A 17,011-nucleotide genomic window follows, 5' to 3' on the forward strand; every position below is an offset into this window, starting at 1 on the left:
GTAATCATGAAACAAAACATCAAACGTCAGCAGAATAACCTAATGTGTTTCCTACGCCAGAGCCTAGAGGCTTTGTGCTGTGACTGAGGGAAGCTATTCCAAAGATTTATCTTATGGGCTTTACTTGGCTTTCTCTAGTGATTAACTGTGTCATGTGTAAAAGGATATTGAGACTCGGATGGATGCATCAAGAAGTATCAATGATTGTTACCTGCAGAGGTGTTACAAGAAATTTCATCTGTTGCAACGAAGACGAATTGATTTCTGCAAGAGAAGATAAAATTCACAATACTGCTTGCTGACTGGGAAAGCTCCTAGCTGCCGATTGACTTTATGTTTACAGATGGGTTAAGGGGGGCAGGTGCTTAATTTTAATGAATGCAGACAGGAGGAGTGTTGGCATTTCCTGTTACTTGAGAGTTTCTAAGGGTCACAAGATTGACATGCTAGGTCCTTTCAATGGCATAATGGTGACGCTGGAAAATGGACGATACACAAGACTAGGGCATTGGGGATGTCAGTTTTAGCATTGCAAAAGTGTTCATGCTGAATTATACTTCACACTTTCCCTTTTGTAAATGGAGCTACATTTATAGTAATGTATAAACTAAATTAAGGCAAACAATGTTGGTTATAGCACCCTTTTCTTCCTTCTTATTGTTGTTCTTATTGGGGTGGGGTGGGATAATCTAGTAAAACTAACAGCAAAAACCAGCACTGAAAGTAAAAACCTGGGACATTTTGGACCACAATTCATACCACACAGCTCCAATGTCAGTATGAAAATAATGGTTTCAGTATCCCACCCACCAAAAACATTTATGACATAATACATGATTCTAATACACCAGATGTAGTGAATCTTTGGCCCTCCAGATGTTGTGAAACTACAGCTATTATCAGTCCTAAAAGCATAATCAATGGCCAGGGATGGGAGTTGTAGTTCATCAACATCTGGAGGGCCAGAAGTTCCCATCACGTGCAATACATCATTTTAGCACTGATATAAATTAGTCACAACAGAATACTAAGTGACCCCAAACCTTCGCCTGCCCAGATCTTTTGATCTACTTTCTTAAAGTGTGTTGCAAAGAAGGGGACAGAGCTAAGAACATTTTAACTGCTTTGAATAAGGAAATAGTGAAAATAATAATAAAAAGGGAAGACCACATATCCATAATCTGGCTCAAACCATCATGCCTCATTTACTCATGCAATCATTCCATTGGAAGGCTAGCAGAAGTAAAGTGTGTAAATCAAGGGCACACTCAACACACCATGCATGACAGCCTAGGGATACTGTGCAAGGACCATTGGAATGAACAGCGGTTGCTCAGCCACAGCGCTAAGGAGACACCACAGTGCCAGTAACCACACATAAGATTGGTCCTAAACCCACTGCAACATAGAAGCCGGTCTCATGCTCCATAAAAGCAATTAAAGAAAAAGGCAGGTGAGATGCTACCTGGGTGGTTGGTAAGTGTCTGTCACAGATATCCTCAATCCAGTTAAGCCAAAGTACTCCAATTCTTTTTCAGCTAATTGTAATGCACACACACCCCAAGCCAGTTGCCCCCAATCTTATTAAAATTGGTGGGATTGCTCTGATCATGGACTGCAACTTAGGGCTTTGTGTGCTGTGGGAAAAGGACTGGAATATACCCAAATTATTACTATGGAACAGGAAAGAGATGGCAGTTGACCATGCTATGCCAAGACCAGTCCATGTTTTCATACACTGTATCAGGCTCTGTGTAGTACAGGCATGCATGGGCAAGTTTGGGACCACAATTCATGCCACACAGCACCAATGCACTTTAACACATTGTATTATTGCCTGGCCTGAGTACTGAGTGCAAGTGCAACAACAGCACCATAGGAATAAATGCTATTTAAGCTATGGATGATTTTGGACAACAGTAAGAGGATGGCACGCAGGTGGCGCTGTGGGTTAAAGCCTCAGCGCCTAGGACTTGCCGATCGAAAGGTCGGCGGTTCGAATCCCTGCGGCGGGGTGCGCTCCCGCTGCTCGGTCCCAGCGCCTGCCAACCTAGCAGTTCGAAAGCACCTCCGGGTGCAAGTAGATAAATAGGGACCGCTTACCAGCGGGAAGGTAAACGGCGTTTCCGTGTGCGGCTCTGGCTCGCCAGATGCAGCTTTGTCACGCTGGCCACGTGACCCGGAAGTGTCTCCGGACAGCGCTGGCCCCTGGCCTCTTAAGTGAGATGGGCGCACAACCCCAGAGTCTGTCAAGACTGGCCCGTACAGGCAGGGGTACCTTTACCTTTACCTAAGAGGATGGCATGTTAACTGTTGACAGGTACAAGCTGGGTTGAAGCTTGTGCTTATTTATTTATTTATTTATTTAACGTTATCAGAGGCAGCATGCATGATGAAATTTGCAAAGTGGCAGGGTTTATCATGTGTGAATTGAACAGGAGCTATACTTGTAAGCAACCTCTCATGGTCACATGAATCCAAGTACTTCAGCTTAATGAACTGATGGATTGAAAACTGGAACCAGAAAACTGCTTGGCATGTCCCTGGGACCTTGCAGTGCATTAAAGAGGACTTGGATGGTTGTGAACTGTCAATATCCCTTCCAGCCAGAGGGCAAAGGCCTACCACTATCCGTAGAATATGAGTCCTTTGCAGTACCTCCCCACCCCACCTCAGCCTCACAGAAGTCAAAGACTGCAAAATCAGATGAAGGCCTTTTGATAAGACAGACAGCTCCTCTAGAGAGGTGGAGTCAACCACAATACAGGTCTTGTTAGCCTACATAAAGCTTCAGTTTTCTTTAGCTCCCTGCTGGGACAACATCTTCCTACTGTTACTTCAGTGAGAGAGAGCAGCCTTCAGATGGGCTCACTTGCACAGCTTCTAACTGGACTTTCCCTGCATTGATCTTACTTTGCCTGCCATGTCCTGATTTTTCTGACTTTGACTGGACATTACCCATTTGATCTGCCCTTTCCTATTATAACGTTACTTCTCTGGATGCTGCCTACTTCTTCCTTGAGCCTCAAGCACCCAAGGAACAGGACGCCATATGAGTCGTATGTTGGCATATGCTTACCTTAGTGCCATAAAATTTCTATCCCACTCCCCATATTGTTGAGTCCATTTAGAGTGTATCTAAGTAATTGTTGATCACAGTCAACACACATTATTTAAGAATTTGATTGATTGGTGTAAAATTTGTATAAGGTGGAAATCAAATCCAGGTATCCAAGGATCCCTGGCATTTTGTTCTGGGCTGATAAACATGCAAGAAAGCTTTTGGCAAGCGGCAAATCCCAAACTTGTTATAGCTGGCCATGTGTCAAAGTAGTCATAGAGACACTTTATCACACATGCCCAGACAGCTGTTTTGTACTTGACAAGGTGTGTGGGAAATATTGCACAGCAAGCAATAATCTGGAAAAGTGATGGAGAACTCCCTCAAACTGTCTTGTCTTATAGCAAGTAGTATTGTACTTTGGATTATCAAATGTGTTATTCTGTATGGTTGAGATGGACAGAATCGTTCTGTTTCCATCCCGAAAATGTTTGTTGTAGGTCTTGTCAGCTTACAAAAGTCTTTAGTTCCATTTAGCTCCCTTCTGGGATAACATCTTCCTACAGTTACATGAGAAGGAATGACAGTAAACCAGTCTCACTTGGAGCTATCCAAGGTCCTGTTATTCCTATTTAAATGACAACTTCTAACTGGACTTTCTCTGTCTTGATCCTCTGTTGCCTGCTGTATCGTAGGCTTTACAAAAGACACAGCCAAAGATATATATAAAACCCATTTCTAGAGATGTAACTGTGTTAAGCCACATCCACAGTTTATCTTTACAGCACTATTATACTACTTTAAAAGTGATGGCTTTTCACTGAATGTTCACTCCATCTCCCTCTTTTAGAATGCACCTTCTGGAAGGGGACCATCTTCTGGAACTGGGATGGGGAACCTCAGGCCCAGGCCCCAGATGCAGCCCCCCAGGCCTCTCATCTGGCCCTTGGAACTCTCTCCAGGCCACAACTTTCACTGGCCCTTCTTCACACCTGAAATATTTTTGTATGGCTGGAATATGTCATTGAGCCCTGATAGTCTCTTCCTTGCCTGGATGCAGGATAGAGAGGGGTAGGCAAGTGTATGTAGAAACTAGCCTCCTGTAGAAAGGTAAAAAATTGCCTATGCTACTCTACCCACTTTGCCTCTGGCCCCACCCCAAACTGACATATGCATCACAGAAGACTGCCCAGAACCCTATGTGGAAAACAAACAAGTGCAAGCTCTAGAAGTGCTAGTTCTGCTGTCAAATCTATTCTAGATTCAGGTAGGTAGCTGTGTTGGTCTGACGCAGTCGAAATAAATATTTTTTAAAAATTGTCCAGTATCACCTTAGAGACCAGCTAAGTTTGTTCTTGGTATCTTGGTATCAGATATCTTTGTATCTGAAGAAGTGTGCATGCACACGAAAGCTTAAACAAAGAACAAACTTAGTTGGTCTCGAAGGTGCTACTCGACTCTATCTATCTAGAGTGCATTATGTTCCAGAAGGAATCCTGGAAGTTCTGGAGATATCTGCAACACAATGGGCCTTGGTTGGCCTGCCCATTAGACCCATCTGATCCACATTGGCACAGGAAGCTTTTGTGTATCTCCACAGAAGTAGATAGTCTCATGGCAACTACTGAAATCAGGACAGAGTCGCAATGAATTCTGTTGAGATCTCAGTCCATTCCAGGATAGGTAGAGCCACAGATGAACCACTAAATTCCACTGGTGTATGTCCACCTTCTATATAACTTGGAAGGGTGAACAAGTGGTGAGGGAAGCAGCTCATAAGAAGCCTATTTGTAGGTGTGGGTCCTCAAGGAAGAGAGAGGGCTGCATGCACTAAGCTTGTGAGAGGATTCTGATTTGCTCCAGATTTAGGAGCACAGGTGTGGGTTTTAGTCAGCAGAATCTACATACCAATACACGTATTGGTCTAACAACACAACTGGCCCACTTACGACCTGATCCACTAAGAACTTCCTTTTTCCCTTTTTAAAACAAAACAAAAACATTTTACAGTTTCTTAGAGCAGCCAGTAATTTCACTGTGTCAATGTGGTAAAAATCTCTTCTAAAATGTTCCCAAACAAACCATACATCATAACCTGTTGTCCCTTCCTGGGGAATGGTAGAGAGAAAGGTCAATTGGAACATTAGCTGATGTTCTTCTATATTGTAATTTTCATTGGGATATCAGACCCCAAATTATCTCCCTAGTAGTCTCTTTACACTTGGGAAACTCAAGTTGAATTTTGTGTGTCAAGTTTAATGGCAGATCCTAACCCTAAGGTTATAGGAACTATGACCATGTCCCTCACTTTGGCCATCAAAACTAGGACACAATTGTTAAAGGGAGGATGAGTTCTAAGTCAAATTTGTCCATATTATAAAGTTGCTTATGATCATGGATTGTCTCATATTCTTCTTTTTCTTAGTACAATCAGCAAGCATGTATATTGTGTTGTTTCTCTGATGGGCTTGCTTCAATAGCCCTCTACTGTATCAGATGTTTATGTCCTGTAGTCCAAATTAGCTAACTATTGTACCAGAGAAAAGATGGCTGCTACCACCATGTACCTACAAGGGCAGTCATCTTTTTTCTGTACAATGTCCCTGGTGGCATTCCAATGATCAGTTGTAAAATGATTAAATAAAAAAAGGCAGTCCTTGGACCAATTCCTAAATATATATATTTCATTTCAGCAGACCTGATGGGACTTCTTAGGATTCATTTAAAAATAAATGAACACCACAAAAAAGTACAAGGGGTGGATATGGGAAGATGCATCCATCCCTAGAGCAAGCCGAAACTGGCTCTGTGTTTTGATTTGTTTCTTTTAAAAAAGGAAAATTAATGCATAAAAATATCATTTAAGTTCACATTGCAACTTTAGAATAACTAAAGGCCTTTAGAAACAACAACCCATAGATCTAAGTATTGGGTTAAAATAGTTTGCAAAAAGAAAAAGGTGCTGGTCAAGGTCCGATAGGCCCCACACAACTCCTGGAACCAGACCTCTTACCAATGACTAAAACCAAGCTAAAACCTGATGAGCAGGTTGTAACAAAACAAAAAATGACCTGGTGTGAAAAAACATACATCTCAGTGAAATCACAGCCCTAACACGTTTTAACTATGGACATATACCCAAGTTTGTTTATGTCTTGTTCCCCCCATCATTTTGTGTGTTGACTTAAACCTGAAGACAGAAACTGTCGTGCTTGTAAGTGATCTGAAAGTTGCTCTGGGAGCTTTTTATGGCTGCAGAGCAAGGTAAAAATTATTTAAATAACAGGTAAAGGCACCACAGGCCTAGGGACTAAATGGAATCCTCCAATCCTCTCCACCTAGCCCTAGAAACTCTCCCCAGGTCCTCACCAGCAGTGGCAGATCTTGGTGCCCCCACTTCTTGCCTTCCATTCTACATAATAGTTGTGGTGCCCCTGAGGGTCTGTGCCCAGTGAAACTGAACTGGTTGCACTTCCCTAAATCTGCCTCTGTCACCAGCCCTGCTTCACACCCCCATTGAATGTATTTCCCTGGATGGAATGTGTCCTTGAATGCCTTGATCCCCCTCTGGATTGAGGATACAGAGGGGTGTGTGAGTATGTATAAATAAGCCTACTGTACAAATTGCATATGTTGCTCCACCTACTCTGGTCTCTGGTCCCACTCACCACTGGCATGTGGTGCCCAGAAGGCAATATGGCCCTAGGGCCAAAAAACAAAACCTACAACCTGGTAGGCCAATCCTGCATAGCCTGTATCCCAACAAGTCAAAGGCTTAACACCAAGGTCATGTATTATGCCTTTCCACATACCTGAAAAGACATCAACACCTTTTTTTTGTGGAGTCCTACACAGGTGTCAGGGACGCTGGTGGTGCTGTGGGTTAAACCACAGAGCCTAGGACTTGCCAATCAGAAGGTCGGCGGTTTGAATCCCCGCGATGGGGTGAGCTCTCATTGCTCGGTCCCTGATCCTGCCAACCTAGCAGTTCGAAAGCACGTCAAAGTGCAAGTAGATAAATAGGTACCACTCCGGCGGGAAGGTAAACAGTGTTTCCATGTGCTGCTCTGGTTCGCCAGAAGCGGCTTAGTCATGCTGGCCACATGACCCAGAAGCTGTACGCCGGCTCCCTCGGCCAATAAAGCAAGATGAGCACTGCAACCCCAGAGTTGGTGACGACTGGACCTAATGGTCAGGGGTCCCTTTACCTTTACCTTTACCCAGGTGTCACAGTCAAGAAGTGCATCCTGCTCCTGGTGGGTTGACATACATGGGAAATATGCTGTATTTTGTAAGCCACACACCTGGCTGGCTGTTATTAATGCTAATTTATCATACTGATGTGACCTTCTGAATATGGCTGGACTACAAGTCCTATATGTTTTCAAGCTAGCTGGGGCTGATGGGAGTTGAAGGCCTGCAACATCCCCATCTTTGCTTTTGACCTAGAGAATGGTCTGGAGGTATGAATAGTCCAATAAGGCAAATGGGGCATTGCCCCACTAACTTCAACCTGCCTTGTAGAATGCATCAGGGAGGAGGAAGATGGGGACAGATCTAGAATTAGTTGTCTCTGCCTGCCATTGGCTCTGGTGCCACCTACTGTTTGGGCTCCCATCCCACCAGTCCCATTGGGTATCGACCACCACTGTGCACGTGTATGTAATGTATAGATTCAGTTTCCCCTTCTTTGCATGGATATTTTATTGCACAGGCCTTAAATAAATTATTAAATTGCTGGGTACATATATAGATGGAGGGGGAAACTGAATGCTCTCTGCCACTTCAGAAGATACACCTGCTCTTCATGCTAGGTGTTCTCTCCTGCCTTTCAATACTTGTCTTATAGAATATCTTATCTTGTGTATACAGGATGGTTGTGGTGTCTACAGCCACCTGATAACACACTGCTGAGCATTCATCACAAAAAGTGCTATGTAGGGAGAGAATTCCATGTCAAAAGTTCACGTCTATAGAACATGTGGACATGCAAACAATCCTGCTGTTGGCTGTACACCCAAGATAACGGGTATTCAAAATCCCAGCAACATAACTTTAACAACTGCCTGAATATATATAGGAAATAGCTCTATAGCTCTCTCTCTCTCTCTCTCTCTCTCTCTCTCTCTCTCTCTGTGTGTGTGTGTGTGTGTATACAAAAATAAAGTGCAATAAAGTGTAATGCAGAAAATATATATCAACCTTTTCCCAACTTTGCCTTCCATAAAGTATTTAGGCTTGCAGGACCAACTCTCCCATTTATTTTTTTTACCAAATCTGAATGCAAGAAACAGTGTCTGTTTTATGCAAATACTGATTTGGCATCCCCTTCTTGATAGCCATTCTGGGTCTATAAGAATAATGCATGATGTACATTCCCTGTGAGTAATTCTGTTGAATTAACTTATGTTTTGTCGCCTGAAACATTCCATTTCTTTATTACTGCAAATTCCAGTTGCATTAGTGTCTGGCTTAGTAGGATTATCTACAATAATTGATGGAGAACTGCTTCAGTGTATTTCTTTTTCTTTTTTAAAAAAGACCTTCCTAGTCTCTCTTTTCCAAGTCCTTCATCTCAATATCAAGGCTATTAAATAGTGCCACAGTTATTTGCAACTTGGGTTTTACGTATATGGCTGGGGAAAGGAGGCTAGCTTTCTGTTATTTACTTTATTTATCTCTACGTTCCCAGTCACTGTAAGATCAAAGCTCTATGAGCAGCTGTGCTGCATTTGCCATGTAGAGACAGAACCAGCACCTTTCCTGATATGTCCTAAACGAGTACCCTGTGTTGCAGGTTTTACAAAATAGAGACTGAGATTTATGGGATGTAGCTGTGTCTGTTGCAGAGTAAACAAAGAAGTCTTGTGACACCCTTAAAACTAACAAATGTGTGACAGCTCAAGAGTTTGTGGTCTGTAGTTGACTTCATTGGATGCATGTAATCAGAGCCGTCTTTAGCATATGCGCCGCTGGGGTGCAAAGATCCCCAAATTTAGTTAATTTTGTGTGCATGGCACCATTGAGAATGACAAGCGCCATCACCATGGTGTGGAGTGTCTTTGGTAAATGAGCACACAAAGTTGAAAGTTCTTTAGTGAAACAGTAGGTATACATTTCGGTAATACCTAGGTATATATGTATTTTGTTTTTCTAGCTTGATCAAAATTATTTATTATTTTGTAACAGGTAGATAGAATTTGTCACCGAGGTGCCCCACGCCCCTTGCACCCCTGGGTAAAGATGCCCTGAATGTAATGTAATATGTGCTTGCCCACTGAGGATTGCTCTTTATGACACACCCCTTTCCCTAGCCCATGCCCCTCAACAGCATATGAGGGGCAGTTAAGAAGGGTGGGAAGCCTGGCTGATAAGCTGGATCCTCCTCTGACTTTCCCTACTTTCTGCACCTAGCCGTCACCTGCTGAAGGGTCTGGGTAGGAATTTTTGCAGGGGAGAATCCCTTGATTGGCTGTATAGTCCCTCTACTTTTTGCTTACTCCTCACTGCTGGAACTAATTTGTAGTTGGTTGTAGTGGGGTTTGCCAGCCATTTATGGCATTCTGTACAGGTGGGTAAGTAAGTGGGAGGGAATAATAGAAGATAAACTGATGTATTATTGGGTTGAGGACATCCTTCAGGGATTAGCCTGTTGTTGTTATTATTATTATGCCTGGTGGGGTTTGGGAGACTGCCCTTTTGGACCTGACATGCACATAGCGGGGGCAGAGTGCATTTCCCAGGTTCATACCTAAGGGTCACCTAGCAAGGAGAGTGTTGTTTCATCCCATCCTTAGCAGGGAAGCTGCAGTGTGTGGCTGTATTACATGCCCAAATGACTGGACGGATATTACCCTACCAGAGTTGGGAAACATTTACCTTGTCCATACTTATTTTAATCCGGTTATTTGATTTAGTGTTGGTGGGCAGTTTCTCCAACTGCTTATATGTATATAAATATAACCTTTACTCCAGCTACATCTCCAAGGCATCTTTTGGGTGTAGGGACAGTGGCTGTTGCTTGGCTAGATGGAAGTGTGTGCATAGAAACCTGTTAATTTGGTGTGGTCCTAATGTGGCCTTCTGTAAGAGTTAACACCTACTGCTCCTCCTATCATTCCTCCCCACCAAATGACATGCAATCCCTGAAAATGTGCCCATGGGAAAATGTTGAAGAAAATATGGCATAGCAATGAAATAGGGGGTGGGGAGTTGAAACCCTCACTCCATGTTTGTGAAGAGCCTGCTGGATCGGGCCAGTGGCCCAGCATCCTGTTTTCACAGTGGCTAATTTTCACAGTGCATTATTGCCTCTGACTGTGGAGATAGAGCATAGCCATCATTGCTGGTAACCACTGATAGCCTTATCCTCCACCCACCGTTGTGTAGAAGGATGTGTTCTGTGCTGCTGGTAACAGAGTAAGTGCTTAATTTTCTAAAGTGCGGGTGGGGTTCTGGAGCATTCAGCTGTGTTTGGAGGTCTCTAAGTTCTGCTTCTTCATTCCAAGAGTGTGGAGGATTTAAGAGGCTGCAGTTGCTCCTGGAGAGAGAAAAGCCCTGAGCATCTGCTCAGGAACGCCCCCTTTGTTATTGCCTAATTTCTTTCTGCTGAAGATTTCTGTGTTGTGGATTTGCTAACTGGACTTGGGCTAGACATGTATTGCTCTGCTTTGGCATACTTCAGCAACAGGAGAGCGCTCTCCTCTAAGGATAGTTCTGTTGCTCTCCAGATGTTGTTGGACTACAAGTCCTATCGTCCCTGACCACTGGCCATGCTGGCGGGGGCTGTTCCAGAGTGGAGAAGGCTGCAATGGTATATATGCAATGTAGTGCATTTGTTTACTTATTTAAGGCTATATTCATTATTTTCATCCCACCCTTCGACTGTAGGAACATGTGTGTATATTACATGTGCTTGAGTTACTGTGAGTCTCATCAATTATATCACCTGGCCTGCTCCCACTTGCACTCATTTTGTGGTTCCTCTTTTGTACCTCTGGCATATTTGAGTCTGTTTGTTCACTTATCATGTTTATGTCACACTTCTTCCAAAGACCCCAACATGGCATGACATCATCCCTCCATCATGTCACCCCTGTGAGGTAGGTTAGGCTGAGAGATACCAACTGGTTCAGGGAGCTTCATCACCAAGGAGGAATCTGACCCTGGCCTAGTCTCCACACTAAAATAGTTCCCTCATTTATTTTCATGTATGCATGGGGTGGGAGATTTATTTTCCTCAGGGGAACAAATGAACATGTAAAGTCCCTTGTTCACCCACCTGCAACCAGCAGGGCATCTATTGGCATATTTGAAAGTGCTGTGAGGCAGGGGAGGGTATGTTTTAGAGCCCTATTTAAAGGGTGGCCACCTGTGTCTTCCCCGGCAGTGGCACCCTCCCTCCCTGTTCCCCAGTCTGGCATGCTGGTCACTGCTAGAGGGCCAAGTAGGAATTTTTCCCTATCCACATTTTGGAATATGGATTGGTTTTTCACCTACTTTACACTGAATAGTGGGACTAGGGGTGCTATATGGTCTGCCATGTTGTTCAGTAGGCTAATCTGGCTCAGTGGTTCTTTTAGCCTGGTGGCACCCTTTAGGCACCTCTTAAGGTGACTGGCTGGCCCTGAGGTTCACTCTTTAAACTCTGAGACTTAGGGGTGGTAAAGGGGCCACCTTTGAGACCAAGCTGAATCATCCATTTGGAGCTATGGGGTCCTGGTGTGTGTGTGAGTGATGCAGCAACACTTCCCTTCTCACCTCCAAGTTGTGGCCTGGGAAAGGGCTGTATAGCTTTGCCTCTGTTTTCCACAGGTAAAGGTGTTTGCTTGCCTAAAATTGTAGTTCATAGCTATCCCCCTCTGCTGATCTTCTTGTGCTCACTGAATAAAAGTGGCCCCATTCAACCCCAGCCTGCGCGTCCATCTCTTTATTTGGTCATCAGGACGCAAAGCAATTTTCCTTCATATAATGCATTTTTCTATGTCACTTTCATTAACTGAAAAAGGGGGCACCTCTTATGCTCACCTACTGTGGCAGGTATTCTTTGGCCAAAGAGCAGAATTTCCATATCTGAATCACATTGCACATGGTAATCTGAATTAGGACTGGATATTGTCTTCTAGACTTTTAAACTGGGATACTTTGGCCATCTTATCAATAGCCAGTGTTAGCTGATGGGAGGGTTTCTGCGAATCTCCTCTCATCACATAGAGTTCTTGGGCCAAAGTCCTAGGGAAGAGTCTGGAGGCCTACAGTGTAGTGGCTTTCCTGAATCAAGGTCAGGGCCTGGATGGGAGATGTGATGACGTCCCAGAACATAGCTTTCAGACACATGAGACAGCCTCCATGTTAAAGTGAAGCATGTTTTAGTTTAGATTTCCTAGATAGGAGATCACCTGACAACCCTCTGAACACTGCCTTGAGCTCTAAATGTGATAAATAAAGTATAGAATCGGTATTGCAACACTGGGATAAAGAGGACAACATCCTATAGAAATCCATACAGGCCAACGTTAATTCTACTGCTATTATAAATTTGACTGACAATATCTTTCATGAGGCATGTGTGGACACCCTCTCTCATGTTCCCTGTGTTCAGAATAGACCAGGAACTTTTAAATAGCTACTTGCACACACTTGCGGGCACACTCCCACTCCCACTCCCACCAGAATTTTACAAAATTAGCAAGCAGTTAATGTAGAAAGACCCATATCCTTCCAGGTTAAGGACTTATTCATGAGATATCACACACTTATATCACTACCTGCATCCCCCAACCTCGCACATATTGACCTTGTGTTCAAATGCAAGAAAGGAACATTGTCAGTATTTCAGTATTTCAACCTGAGATGCCACAAATCGAATCATAATACACAAATAGGGACAAGGTGGGTGGTGGGTGGGGAGATAGCCAGTCAATGTGAAGTTCTGCCTTTGGGGCTCATTTCAAGCAAGCCATTCTCTGAGCCGATGTGATGGATCTGTTGGAATCTGGTCAACAGCGTTACATACATTCTAGCAACACATCAAGTGATCATGCAATGACAAAATGACGATATGCCCCACTGCCATGCTGAGATAGGTTCTACACCATGAAGAACGACATTAGAGCTTTTGACCTGATTCCCCAGGACACTTGATGGCCAGTTCACACGTTCACCTCTTGGAAAGGAATCAAGTGGAATTAAACCTCCGTCTGCCTGCCCCACCCACTATTTACCCTCCCATTGCAGGAAGCTGCCATCACTCACTTATTGTCCAAAGGAGGCTTCTTTGCACATTAAACTGAACACAAGTACAAGCCGTCTATACAGATACACAAGTGTTTCTGTGAAAGACTGTATACAGCTCAGCTATCGTACACAAAGACTCTGCATTTGTTGAACGTTGCATGCGAAATATTGTATTGAATATACTACAGAACTATTGTGTACACAGATTGAGTGTAATGTGTGAAGACCCCTAGAAGCTGATGTAATTGGAGATTGGAGTGTGCCTTGACACTCTAATAGTGTGTGACAGCAGTCTTCTTGTGAGAATAGGGAAGGCCTGTAGGTTTCCTAGCTGTATTACTTGCTGGTGAAGCTGGAAATACTTGATGACAGGCACAATGACAATTGATTTCATATGTATCATCAAGTAGGTAGCAAGTTAGTCAGCCCCTAGTCTCTCCTACAATACAAACATTTATTGGTTTGGTTGCAAATATCAAATGCACAAATATACGACACTGTATCAAAGTGAAATGTGACTGTGGTTTGCATTAAAAAGGATGAGTTTCATTTGCACAGTGTTTTGCTCCATACCTGCAATTTGCTCAATCTATTCTTGGGTGGGGGGTCATTTTGTGGGAGGGAAAACAGTGGAATTTGCAAACTTGGTTTCTTCATACTAAGCTTAATATTTTTTCATATATGCTGAAAAGCTTTGTCCATGTCAGTGGAGGATCAACTGCAATGCTTACTTCATTTTTTGGAGGGTTGTTACGTATCAGCAGGTCTCCTTTTATTAAAAAAAAAACTATTTACATTTCATTCACAGTTTGTTATCTATTTGACATGTCTTTATTCTTGTCCTATGCAATGTTACACAACATTTCTGATCTTGATGAACAAGGGAACTATTGGAAGCAACCATTATTCTGTGGTTTCATAACCGTGGATTCCCTGATATCAATATTATTTAACATAACCAGTAACTATGCAACCAGTCGCAATTCCTCTATCCATTTCATTTTTTAAAAAAAAGTTTACAACCTTATACCCCAACAGTAAGTTATAATTTACTTGTGGATTTCTTTAATTTCTTTAAAACAAAAATATTTCTATATTACGCTGTTGTTTTTCTGGTTTGTGTACATTTGTAAATGTGTGCGTATTTCCCTAGTTGTTCAAATTGAAAACAATTACGAAATAGTAAGAGCTGACCAAAGGGGAAATAATTCACTCTTGTGACCAGATAAATAATAATTCTAGAAAATGATGCCAACTGAGGGTTAGAATTGGCAATAAGAGATACAAACTCTTCTAAACTAGAATTTTGCTTAAATGCAGAATTAGTAATTGACTCATGTGTTTTCATTTCTCTCCCCCCCCCCCCATCTTACAATTTAAAAAGGACGGATATCCACAGGGAATGAATAAACTAATTTATTCAGATGCAAAATCCATCTTTCTTTTAGTGGGGAAAAAAACATTAGGAAGTTAATAAATCGAATCAACCAGTTTGCAACTAAAACATAGTTTGAGGTATCGATGTTTGCATAAAGTTTCATATCCTCAAAGTCATATTTGCATAGGTTACTTATTAAAAGTAGTTTTATAATGTCCCCCAGAGAGAAAAGCAATTAAAATTTTATAGATTTGCAACTAACCCCCCCAAATCTTTATTCAGCTGGGGACACACACATTTAAAACCAATAAGCTACATAATACTCAAAACGAACTAAATCCACTTAAAATACCTATGATTATGCAAAAGACTGATGTTTTGCGATCCTAATTATACATAAAGAGGGTATTTGAAAATTTAGCATGCTGGAGATACTTTGTCATAAATAATAATTTGGGAGGGGAGTGTAACTATTGCACTGTTTCCTGATTCTGCTTGGTTTGACAAAATTTCATTGTGTTCTTAGCCAGATCCTCATAAATGAGCTAGACTGTTGTGATGGGAATATTTGTACACACTGACCAAAAGTTACTGTTAAGACACTTCTCATCTCTTTCTTTGTCAGAGCTGCCCCTCAAATGACACTCAGGTGGAAGGATTATCAGGAAGGGAGGGGAGGAAAGGAAGTGGGTCACTAGACCAGGAGATGAGCCAATTTGGGGGGTTCTAAGGCAGTTTATGCTTCTTCAAAGTGGGGGGGGGCTGAATTTGCTCTGAGAAAATTTAAGTTCAGTTCTGCACATTTTCACATTGGATTGTGAATCATGAACATTTGCCAGCACTTTAGTGAGATTATTTTCTGATATGCACATTTCTGTATGTTAAATTAATCTCTGTATATTATATTCACTAGTATAATTATTTTCATGCACAATATACCCCAATATACACATATCAGTACATATATCTTGGCTAGGGAACTGCCTTGAAAGATTTGGCTTTCATGTTGTTCCAAAGGAAATGTGGATTAGATAGACTTCTCTTTAAGTGCTACCTGACTTGAATTTCTCCCCCATCCCAACCCTGAGCTTTCCACTTCCCCTGATTCCCACCACACCAATGAAAATTGATTTAGCTAAGTGTCTTCACCTAAATCTAATTCTAAACTTGAGAGTTTCTCCTCAGACAAAACATCAGGGGAATTCCAAGGGAATCATGGAATCATAGAATTGGGATCCTGAGGGTCATCTTCTCCAACCCCCTGCAATGTAGGCAAGTCAAAAGAGTTTTGACAAAACTAGCTAAAATTAAGTCTCAAGTGATTCTTTGGAGTAATGGTCATTGTTGTGGCAGTCATGTGCACAATCATGTCCTTGAGGTCTTCCCCTTCTGCCCACAAAGTCTATGGATTATCCTCCCTCTTGCTGTCCCTTGGTTATGACTGTGAAATTGATCTTTTACTCCCTTGAAAAGTACATAAAGCTGGAGGAGGAAGTTGGAAGAGTGGCACTCTTTCCCATTTCCTCTTTCAGTTCTATGTGCTTTTTAAGGCTCAGGTTAATTCTACTGGATTTCACTTTTCCCCAGATCCTTTGGGAAAGTGGCAATCTCTCACCCTCTCTCGGGGTGGGGGCTGGAGAAGAGAAAGAAGTGGCTAGAGGGGGTTGCATTCATGGCACTTGCTTAAAGATTCACATGTGCCCAGAGGCCTGAAAAAAGGTTGATGATTTGGATGGTCAGCTTCCAAAGAGAACAATAAATCTACTTTTGCAAAGCAAAAATATTTGAAGGTTGCTTTAAAATGCTGAATACGCTGCTCAGGAAATTCTACTGTTGCTAGCACAGCATGTGGAGGCATTGGGGGCCTTGCACTCAAATGTCCTCAAAAAAATGAGAATAATTTATAGATGAAGCTGAATGGGAAAGCTTAAACATAAGAAGACCCAGCTAAATCAGGCCAATGACCCGTCTAGTCCAACATCATGTCCTCACAGTGCCCAATCAGATGCCCCATTGGGAAACCCACAAGCAGCACCCGAGCACAACAGCACTCTCCCCCTATTATGTTTTCTAGCAACTGGCATTCAGAAGCATTACTGCCTCTGACCATGGAGGCAGAACATAGCAACTGACAGCCTTATCCTCCATGAATTTGTTCAATCCTCCTTTAAAGCCATCCAAGTTGGTGGCCATCACTGCCTCTTGTGAAACTAAGCTTGCTTGCCTGCTTCCTTCCTTCCTTTCATCTAAATTCTGCTTGATATTTTGCTTCAGGCAAAGCTCAGTGCCTCTGAAGTTTTCCTCCAGACCTAAGCCATTCAAAACATTTTGGAATG

General features: G+C 42.6%; 1 protein-coding gene across 36 annotated transcripts in view; it reads right to left on the reverse strand.

The window, feature by feature from the left end:
- The window catches only part of RBFOX1 (RNA binding fox-1 homolog 1), a 1,459,852-nt gene that overhangs the window by 25,944 nt on the left and 1,416,897 nt on the right, over positions 1-17,011 (reverse strand). For 10 of the 36 annotated variants that reach the window (XM_083710893.1, XM_083710862.1, XM_083710864.1 and 7 more), the window contains one exon: positions 212-264. The exons of the other annotated variants lie outside the window; for them this stretch is intronic. In XM_083710893.1, coding sequence (XP_083567019.1) covers positions 212-264 — 53 coding nt within the window. The remainder of the gene's footprint in view (positions 1-211; positions 265-17,011) is intronic. 36 annotated transcript variants of the gene reach the window in all.

Source organism: Podarcis gaigeae (assembly GCF_964106915.1).
Source record: "Podarcis gaigeae genome assembly, chromosome: 14".
NCBI lineage: Eukaryota > Metazoa > Chordata > Lepidosauria > Squamata > Lacertidae > Podarcis > Podarcis gaigeae.